Consider the following 10,870-nt stretch of genomic DNA (forward strand, 5'->3'; position numbering starts at 1 on the left):
TTTGGTGAGTTTTATTTTTCTAATAGTTTTTCAATCTTGTCCAAATTATTGAATTTATTGGCATAAAAAATGGTCATGATTTTGTATCCTTTAGGTAAGGATCCATAGTGGCAACTCTAATTTCATTCCTGATACTAGTAATTTCTAATCTCTCTGGTTTACTTGGTCAAATTAGAAATATTCCAATTTTGTTGCTCTTTTGAGAAGTAGGGGTTGGTTTCATTGATTTTTTTTTTCTCTCCACTGTTTTTGTTTACATGTTGCTGATTTCTACCCTTTATTTCCATCTATTTCATTTGGGTTTACTTTGTTCTTACCTTAAAGATATAGCTTAAAGTAAAACCTTAGACCACTGAATTTGTACCTCATTGTTTTCTAAGAGAAGCATTTAAATCTATCACTTTCTAATTTTTAAAAAATTAAAATGACATACCCTGACCATAATAAAATTAAACTAACAATCAGTTAAGAAAAAACTACCTGGAAAATCCCCATTGTAATTGAAAGTTAAATACACTCCAAAAAATTAAAAACATATCCCAATTCATTACCCTGGAACCAAATAAAGGCCGCAAGGAAAAAAAAAAGCCTACAGACCAATGCCACTTATGAAAACATAAGTGTCAGGACTAAATTATTAGCAAATTGAATCCAGCAATACATAAAAAGAACTACTAGACAACAGGAGCAAGTGGGGGTTATTCCCAGGACACAAGGCTGGTTTAATAGTAAAGAAATTGAGCAAGCTAATTCGTAATAGTAACGGGCTATAAAGAAGTTACATGATAAAAAAGAAATAAAGCTGCCCTGACTGAAGCTGACATGACTGTGGGAACCCCACCGCATTGGAAGAGGGGTTCTCAAGTCTGTTCTTTTGCATTTGTTGTGTACTTGAAATGCTAAAACTAAAAAACTGTCTTCAAACATTTGAGTACCACATTGGAAGAGGGATCCTCAAGTCTGTTCTTTTGCATTTGTTGTTAGTGTACTTGAAACGCTAAAACTAAAAAACTGTCTTCAAACATTTGAGATTCTTCCTCTAGATAATTCACGTTATACATCCTGCTCATGTAGGTACCTTTTAAATGTGTTACGTACAAATACAAATGTTCAGGCTGTCAGGCAGTAGGACCTCATAGATTCTGGAGACCAACTGCCAGCATTGGTATCTTGGCGCTGCCACTGACCTGTGTTATCACTGTGGGCAAGTTTAACTTCTCAGCTCAATTCAGTTTCCTCAATTATATAATCCTGACAACAACAGTACTGACTCCACTGGGTCATTAATGGATTAAAAATGAAAATATGTGCATGTGAGAATAGTGTCTAATGTATAGATAGAGCTCAATAAATATTAGTTACTCATATTATTGCAGATGTATGAAATAATGTCCCCATCCCCCTTAATGTCCTCCCTCTAATCAAAGAATGACAACATTACTTACAAAATTTTAATGTTTGAGGATTTTCATCAAAGAGCAAATGACAAAAATTAGGAAAGCAAACAAATAGATAATTTGTAGCAAAGGAAAGAAAATTAGTACACATGGCAACAATACTCACCCCACGGGTTATTTACACAATACTAGTTAAATAACAATGAAGTGCCATTTTATAACTAGTAAGTTATTAAAATTAACAGCCTTGCTGACTAGTCTGTGGCCAACAGGTATACTATATTGTGACAGTGTAAACTGTTTTGGCAAATAATTTGCAATGCATTTGAGAGAAAATAAAAATTTTCTTATGTCTGTTCTATGTGATATTGGGCTTCCTGTAACTCAGCATTTACTAGTACTCTCCTAACCTCCCACAGTAGTCAGGACTAATTCCAGATTCAATCCTTTTCAAGGTATCCCATAATATCAGTTACCTGAGTGCTATCTGACCTCCTCATATGTATAAAAATGAAGAATGAAAAATATTAAACCCATGGCCAAGAAGTATGAGCATATATTAGGGAAAGGGAAAACAAAGGAATTAGAACTGAAACATGAAGGGATGTGGGATCAAAATAATATATCCAAGATCAGATGAGATCATGTCAGAGCTTTCAAGATTCAGAGTTTGGGGACACTGGTGTTAATATACCCATAGACACTAACAACTATTCTTAGGTTGTCAGCACAATCTTTTGAACTGGAGAGTAGAAGGCACTAAGAAACAATCAAATTTTGAGTTTTTTTTGGTTGAACAGATGGATCTAATTTACTTACAAATATCTTAGACTGAAGAAAAAGGTAAATTTTATTTGGTCTGTTGGCTTCTACATTCACATCCAACAATAGATTGTTATTGATTAGATTATGAAAAGGCTGACAGAAGTATTGGGAGACTTCAGATAAACTTGCACCAGAGAGCAGCAAGCAACACACCTTTCTCCTAAACTCCTACAGAAATATTTATAAAGGTTTTTTAAAAATGTACGCATGTACAGATCAATTACTGAGCATCTAGAAACATGATATTCAAACATCACAAAATGGGAAATAGGACTTGATTTCTGTCGTTTGAGTCTGAATCAGGGATCTAGCATTGTGTTCTCAAGGAACTAACCACAAATAGCTCAGAATGTGCCTAACACTTTGCTCTGTGTTCCCGTTGTTGGTCCAGATCCTTGCTTTTTTATTCTTCCTTACCTAATGACTTTATTAGCAATAGAAAATACATTAATATTATCTTAGGAATTAAACTAAAAGCTGATTATCAGCTATATTTATCCCATAAGCTAATTTTACCTGTTTCTTTGTATTTTTGTTTTTACAAACGGAATTTCCCACCAAACAGGTATCTCAGGCTCCCTACTCTACAAGACCTGTGTAAGAAAAATAATTGATGACATGCATAAAATCACAGTAATTGGACCATAGTTAAGAAAAGAGAAATCATGTTCATTTATAAGTGATTATATAAGGGAAGAGAAACTATGGATCAAGTAATAAAAAACATTAAATCTTTATATAAACAAACGAGATAAATCCCAGGTTCTTAAAAAGTCTGTTTAAAAAGCAGGTCAAGGTGAAGAAGTAAATTCATACTTTAAACTTCCACATGTGATCACTTGGGTCCTTTCGCCTTGGCCTTGGTTTCCTTTGGGACCTTTCCATTCTGACACTGAGTAAATCTGGCTACTGTGGAAACACCATCCACAAACTTGGTTTTGAAAAGGACGTTTGCATTGTTGAACATACCTTCCTTTAGGGACACCACAATGAACTAAAGGGAAATAGAAAACATAAAAGATACTTTTTATTATATTCTTAAAGAAGTTCACTTTTTAAAACTAATGAGGTTAAATAATTATTTGGAAATATTTTGATTCTTTAAACTCACACCCTCAAATGTAGGTAGCAACTAGTTATAATAATAGACATCTAAGCTTATTCTAGCTTTTCATATTCGTTTTAAGAGCCTCTTAATTTTACCTTGATGGCTTCGTTATCCAGGTTTACATTTCCTGATGCTTGACAGCTTGTTGGTCTTCTGTAGCTGACAACTATTTTGTTGTTAGCTCTAAATGCCCCAGTGAAATATTTTAATACTACCAAGGTCTGAAGTTCCTACAGCATTCCACGAGCTCAAATGGAACATTTATATTTTTATAATTAATAGGTACCAATTCACTGTTGTCTGCAAATAACTGCCATAATAAATAGTCTATGATAACTATGGTAAGTGAAGACCCGAGTTGTATAATGCATGATCTATAAACCATATTTGGCAGCCCCAGTTCAACACTAACAAACGGTTCTTAACTTAAAGGGGCTGCCTCTACTGTCTAGCCAGGAGAAATAAAGAATACCCTACCAAGTGCCACATGATGTTCTGATACCTAGGTATATATCTCTGAAACATGTTTGTTCTGACTGCACATCTGGCAGCTATCTAGAAAAATAATTACATTTAAAACTAAATTAATTCCTAACTAGAAAAATATTAGATTCTCCTTCATGCTACAACAATTGTAATGTCTGACTTTTTCTTTAATAGGAGACCAAACTCAACTCTTTCATTCTAAACCCATCTGATATTAATAAATATTTAAAGAAATATACAATGCTTTAGTATTCCTCAATCTTATATCTTATTAATGGTGAGCACTACTAAAGAATAGTTTTAGAAAAACAAATACTAATACTCAGACTTCCTTTATCCTTTTTAAAATGATGACATTCTGTCTGGTTCTTACCTGAGAATGTGTGAAATGAGTACGCAGCATCTGCCCAATGTTCTGGGTGTGAGAAAGATCCAGGGCTGCATCGACTTCATCCAGGATGTAAATTGGAGCAGGTTTGAAGAGGAGCATGGACAATATTAATGACAAAGCCACCAATGACCTAAGAAAAGTGTACAGAAAGCTGTCAAAACTTGATTATTACCACTTTTTACCAAAGAACTGAAGCAAATCTGCTATGCTCTTATTATGATGCCAGAAGCCAGTTCCAGTGCTGGGAGCCGGTCCATCCTTGCTCTTTCAAGGGACCTGGGGACCCCTGGACCTGCTGGGACTGGACCCTGGCATTCCAGCATGCCATAATTGCAAGAGTTTCATCAAAAGGTTGATGAAACTTGGGGACTCAACAAGGGCTGAGTCACATATGTTGTCACCTGTTGGGAATGGCTAAAGGCATTGTCCCTAATCCTGAAAAGCACTGACTCTCAACCTGTGGGCTGCGACCCCTGTGTGAGTCGAACGACCCTTTCACAGGGATTGCCTAAGACCATCAGAAAACACATATATAATTACATATTGTTTTTGTGATTAATCACTATGCTTTAATTATGTTCAATTTGTAACACGGAGATTGGGGGTCACCACAATATGAGAAACTGTATTAAAGGGTCACGGCCTTAGGAAGGTTGAGAACCACTGCAAAAGGGATGACTGCTTGCTGCCAGACAGCTCAGGGCGTCTTAATCTACATGTTATTGCCTCCTACTGGCCAAACACCTGAACAGCCGTAGGCAAATTCTTCCAATCTGACAATGGACTCTGTAAATGAAACCTGACCCTTTGATGTGTATAGCTCTGCCTAGCCTCAGGACAAATTGTGTTAATAAAAAGCATGGGGTCCTGAGAGGAGGAGATCTTAGTTTCTTTAGCTAGGCTCCTCTGACCCCCAAATGCCTTTCAAAATTATGTTTCATCTCTGGACTCAAATATTAAGTTACACACAGCCCTTCTCCAGATTGCTTATTGAGTTACACACAGCCCTTCTCCAGATTGCTGAACCCTTCTAGATGCTAGAACAAGAACCCTGGCATTATGAAAAGTACAGATTTTAGCTAAGAGATAGTCACAGAAAAAAAGAACCTTAAGTTTCAAACTTCAACACTTGTATCAAAATGTCTTTCATTTTAAGCCTTTCATTTTTTCCTTTCCCCAGTTAGAACAGGTTTACTGGTATATTCTTCTTTCCAAATAGTTAGGATATCATATTCGGCACCTATCTTTAAGAAAACATACTAAGTGTTAATAGTTTATTTTCTTCCACAACTGCATTAGATGCCTAGGTGGCAGATGAGTGAGGGCTATATACACTTGTTAAGTAACAGCTACTGTCTTGGTAACAGTGTAACTAGCTTAGGTGCCCTCTTTCAAACTTTTACTATGTATGCATACATGTGCACAAAGTCTATCCATTTTTTATTGGCACATTTGAGTACGTTGAATAGATTATGGCCCATTACTCTAAGTACTTCACAGTGCTAGAGGTTTAAGCAATCCTTATGGGATGGTTAATTCTGTCAACTTTATTGAATCACAAGATGCCCAGATGTCTGGCTAAACATCATTTCTGGATGAAATTAGCATTTGAATGGGAACTCAGTAAAGGAGTCTGCCCACCACAATGTGGGTGGACAGCAGTCAGTCCGCTGAGGGTCTGAATAGTAAAAAGGTAGAGAAAAGAATTCTTCCCTCCCTGCTGATTACTTGAGTTGGGACATGAATATTTCTGCGCTGGCTGCTCCTGGTTCTCAGGTCTTCACACTCAGATTGAAATGCCACTGGCTTTCTTGGGTCTCTAGTTTGCAAACAGCAAAATGGTGGGACTTCTCAGCCTCCACAATAAAATGAGCCAATTCCTTATAAAAAATCTCTCTCTCTCTCTCTCTCTCTCTCTCTCTCTCTCTCTCTCTCTCTCTCTCTCTCTCTCTCTCTCTCTCTCTCTCTCTCTCTCTCTCTCTCTCTCTCTCTCTCTCTCTCTCTCTCTCTCTCTCTCTCTCTCTCTCTCTCTCTCTCTCTCTCTCTCTCTCTCTCTCTCTCTCTCTCTCTCTCTCTCTCTCTCTCTCTCTCTCTCTCTCTCTCTCTCTCTCTCTCTCTCTCTCTCTCTCTCTCTCTCTCTCTCTCTCTCTCTCTCTCTCTCTCTCTCTCTCTCTCTCTCTCTCTCTCTCTCTCTCTCTCTCTCTCTCTCTCTCTCTCTCTCTCTCTCTCTCTCTCTCTCTCTCTCTCTCTCTCTCTCTCTCTCTCTCTCTCTCTCTCTCTCTCTCTCTCTCTCTCTCTCTCTCTCTCTCTCTCTCTCTCTCTCTCTCTCTCTCTCTCTCTCTCTCTCTCTCTCTCTCTCTCTCTCTCTCTCTCTCTCTCTCTCTCTCTCTCTCTCTCTCTCTCTCTCTCTCTCTCTCTCTCTCTCTCTCTCTCTCTCTCTCTCTCTCTCTCTCTCTCTCTCTCTCTCTCTCTCTCTCTCTCTCTCTCTCTCTCTCTCTCTCTCTCTCTCTCTCTCTCTCTCTCTCTCTCTCTCTCTCTCTCTCTCTCTCTCTCTCTCTCTCTCTCTCTCTCTCTCTCTCTCTCTCTCTCTCTCTCTCTCTCTCTCTCTCTCTCTCTCTCTCTCTCTCTCTCTCTCTCTCTCTCTCTCTCTCTCTCTCTCTCTCTCTCTCTCTCTCTCTCTCTCTCTCTCTCTCTCTCTCTCTCTCTCTCTCTCTCTCTCTCTCTCTCTCTCTCTCTCTCTCTCTCTCTCTCTCTCTCTCTCTCTCTCTCTCTCTCTCTCTCTCTCTCTCTCTCTCTCTCTCTCTCTCTCTCTCTCTCTCTCTCTCTCTCTCTCTCTCTCTCTCTCTCTCTCTCTCTCTCTCTCTCTCTCTCTCTCTCTCTCTCTCTCTCTCTCTCTCTCTCTCTCTCTCTCTCTCTCTCTCTCTCTCTCTCTCTCTCTCTCTCTCTCTCTCTCTCTCTCTCTCTCTCTCTCTCTCTCTCTCTCTCTCTCTCTCTCTCTCTCTCTCTCTCTCTCTCTCTCTCTCTCTCTCTCTCTCTCTCTCTCTCTCTCTCTCTCTCTCTCTCTCTCTCTCTCTCTCTCTCTCTCTCTCTCTCTCTCTCTCTCTCTCTCTCTCTCTCTCTCTCTCTCTCTCTCTCTCTCTCTCTCTCTCTCTCTCTCTCTCTCTCTCTCTCTCTCTCTCTCTCTCTCTCTCTCTCTCTCTCTCTCTCTCTCTCTCTCTCTCTCTCTCTCTCTCTCTCTCTCTCTCTCTCTCTCTCTCTCTCTCTCTCTCTCTCTCTCTCTCTCTCTCTCTCTCTCTCTCTCTCTCTCTCTCTCTCTCTCTCTCTCTCTCTCTCTCTCTCTCTCTCTCTCTCTCTCTCTCTCTCTCTCTCTCTCTCTCTCTCTCTCTCTCTCTCTCTCTCTCTCTCTCTCTCTCTCTCTCTCTCTCTCTCTCTCTCTCTCTCTCTCTCTCTCTCTCTCTCTCTCTCTCTCTCTCTCTCTCTCTCTCTCTCTCTCTCTCTCTCTCTCTCTCTCTCTCTCTCTCTCTCTCTCTCTCTCTCTCTCTCTCTCTCTCTCTCTCTCTCTCTCTCTCTCTCTCTCTCTCTCTCTCTCTCTCTCTCTCTCTCTCTCTCTCTCTCTCTCTCTCTCTCTCTCTCTCTCTCTCTCTCTCTCTCTCTCTCTCTCTCTCTCTCTCTCTCTCTCTCTCTCTCTCTCTCTCTCTCTCTCTCTCTCTCTCTCTCTCTCTCTCTCTCTCTCTCTCTCTCTCTCTCTCTCTCTCTCTCTCTCTCTCTCTCTCTCTCTCTCTCTCTCTCTCTCTCTCTCTCTCTCTCTCTCTCTCTCTCTCTCTCTCTCTCTCTCTCTCTCTCTCTCTCTCTCTCTCTCTCTCTCTCTCTCTCTCTCTCTCTCTCTCTCTCTCTCTCTCTCTCTCTCTCTCTCTCTCTCTCTCTCTCTCTCTCTCTCTCTCTCTCTCTCTCTCTCTCTCTCTCTCTCTCTCTCTCTCTCTCTCTCTCTCTCTCTCTCTCTCTCTCTCTCTCTCTCTCTCTCTCTCTCTCTCTCTCTCTCTCTCTCTCTCTCTCTCTCTCTCTCTCTCTCTCTCTCTCTCTCTCTCTCTCTCTCTCTCTCTCTCTCTCTCTCTCTCTCTCTCTCTCTCTCTCTCTCTCTCTCTCTCTCTCTCTCTCTCTCTCTCTCTCTCTCTCTCTCTCTCTCTCTCTCTCTCTCTCTCTCTCTCTCTCTCTCTCTCTCTCTCTCTCTCTCTCTCTCTCTCTCTCTCTCTCTCTCTCTCTCTCTCTCTCTCTCTCTCTCTCTCTCTCTCTCTCTCTCTCTCTCTCTCTCTCTCTCTCTCTCTCTCTCTCTCTCTCTCTCTCTCTCTCTCTCTCTCTCTCTCTCTCTCTCTCTCTCTCTCTCTCTCTCTCTCTCTCTCTCTCTCTCTCTCTCTCTCTCTCTCTCTCTCTCTCTCTCTCTCTCTCTCTCTCTCTCTCTCTCTCTCTCTCTCTCTCTCTCTCTCTCTCTCTCTCTCTCTCTCTCTCTCTCTCTCTCTCTCTCTCTCTCTCTCTCTCTCTCTCTCTCTCTCTCTCTCTCTCTCTCTCTCTCTCTCTCTCTCTCTCTCTCTCTCTCTCTCTCTCTCTCTCTCTCTCTCTCTCTCTCTCTCTCTCTCTCTCTCTCTCTCTCTCTCTCTCTCTCTCTCTCTCTCTCTCTCTCTCTCTCTCTCTCTCTCTCTCTCTCTCTCTCTCTCTCTCTCTCTCTCTCTCTCTCTCTCTCTCTCTCTCTCTCTCTCTCTCTCTCTCTCTCTCTCTCTCTCTCTCTCTCTCTCTCTCTCTCTCTCTCTCTCTCTCTCTCTCTCTCTCTCTCTCTCTCTCTCTCTCTCTCTCTCTCTCTCTCTCTCTCTCTCTCTCTCTCTCTCTCTCTCTCTCTCTCTCTCTCTCTCTCTCTCTCTCTCTCTCTCTCTCTCTCTCTCTCTCTCTCTCTCTCTCTCTCTCTCTCTCTCTCTCTCTCTCTCTCTCTCTCTCTCTCTCTCTCTCTCTCTCTCTCTCTCTCTCTCTCTCTCTCTCTCTCTCTCTCTCTCTCTCTCTCTCTCTCTCTATATATATATATATATACACTCCTATTTAAAATTTGTTGTGACACCCACTCTTAGATTCTGCAGCTCTTTTAAAGTTCTCTTCTAGCTAACCATTCCCTGTAACTGGTATAAAGAACTGTAATACTTTGTATTTTAATACAAAATATAATTATTCAACATTAGAAAATTACAAGAGAATATGTAACACACTTTTTCTATAATATCAAATATCTCCTATATGCAGCATTAGAATGAACTGTCACTTTAATGCTTACTGTATTCCAATAGATATTAAGAAACAGGTGGGAAAAATGTGCACAAGCAGAGGGGGGTCTAGGAGGTGAAATCAAAATGTCTAGCAAAGAAAATGAATGAATGGTACAATAAAAAACAAGTAACAGAGTAAAATGTGCCTCTATGGAAGGTAGCTGAGGTCATTCTAACAACCTAAAATTATTTTCCATTTGCTTCCTCTGTGCCAAATGTTTAAGGCATTGAGTTTTAGAAAAACAAAAAACCCACACCAGGAGTTAAACTACTTTGCTGAATAGTGGTATTGTTACAAATAATTTTATTCCCATCTTAATTATGGAAATAATTTTTAGATCCCAATAACAAAATAAACATGAATTTTATATTTTCCTCAAAATATTTTCTAGGACTTTGGCAAAAACAGATGACTAGGATCTAAACTGTGGAATTCAATTTTGGTTGACAGGCAATAGAAAAAAATTATGAATTTTATTAATGAAAAATAGGGCTTGCTATTTTAATAAAAAACGACAAAGGATTTCATAAGGAAATTAACAGGTCTTTCTTAGTATTTTCCATGTACATAAGAGTAACATGGCATTATGGGGCATGTGAGAATAAGTCAAGGACTATCAACTATACCTCTTGCGGGAGAAATATTAATAACCAACCATCTTCAATTATGTAAACATTCAATCACAATTTTGTCTTAGGAAGTTTTAATTACGTGGTTCTCTGCAGGTAAAGAGTCAGGCCATATGACTGTATCAATTTCTCCTGGTACTGACTGTCTGAATCACCGAGAAAGGCTGGGAGAAACTTCCCTGAAAACAATTCTTTTATGGAGGTCTCACTTTCTCTCAGGTACCATTTTCCTTTCACCTCAGAACATCCTTAACCTGTACAGTTCTACTGGGATCAAATCCTTACGTTTCCATTTCTCTCATCACATTCTTTTTTTGTAATTTTTGGAAATGGTTAATGTAACTATTTACCTTTCTAATCTGCTATTTTTATCACCTATCATTTCTAGGTCTGTTTCCACTGACTTTTTCTCTAGGGTATGAATCACATTTTTTCTTAATATCTGTTTAGTAATTTTTATTAGATGCTGCACACTGTTATTGTGTTGTTCAGAGTCTCAGTTTTGTTGTCTTTCTTTTTTTTAAATTAAATCTTTATTGTTCAGATTATTACATTTGTTCCTCTTTTTTCCCCCATAACTCCCCTCCTCCCAGTTCCCGCCCCACCCTCTGCCCTCACTCCCCACCCACTGTCCTCATCCATAGGTGCACGATTTTATTCCAGTCTCTTCCCGCATCTCCCACACCCCTTTCCCCCCCTAGAATAGTCAGTCCATTCCCTTCTTTGTCTC

The 10,870-nt window shown here is 39.9% G+C and overlaps 1 protein-coding gene across 1 annotated transcript in view; it reads right to left on the reverse strand.

Annotated features, from left to right (window-relative positions):
* Window positions 1-2,223: 2,223 nt before the first annotated feature.
* The window catches only part of SMC2 (structural maintenance of chromosomes 2), a 57,580-nt gene continuing 48,933 nt past the window's right edge, over window positions 2,224-10,870 (reverse strand). The window contains exons 23-24 of the mRNA XM_015567202.1: window positions 4,190-4,337; window positions 2,224-3,216 (exon numbers count right to left, since the gene is read on the reverse strand). Of these exons, the coding sequence (XP_015422688.1) occupies window positions 3,058-3,216; window positions 4,190-4,337 (307 nt within the window). The 3' untranslated portion in view covers window positions 2,224-3,057. The remainder of the gene's footprint in view (window positions 3,217-4,189; window positions 4,338-10,870) is intronic.

The sequence above is a fragment of the Myotis davidii genome, unplaced genomic scaffold, assembly GCF_000327345.1.
Source record: "Myotis davidii unplaced genomic scaffold, ASM32734v1 scaffold723, whole genome shotgun sequence".
Classification (NCBI taxonomy): Eukaryota; Metazoa; Chordata; class Mammalia; order Chiroptera; family Vespertilionidae; genus Myotis; species Myotis davidii.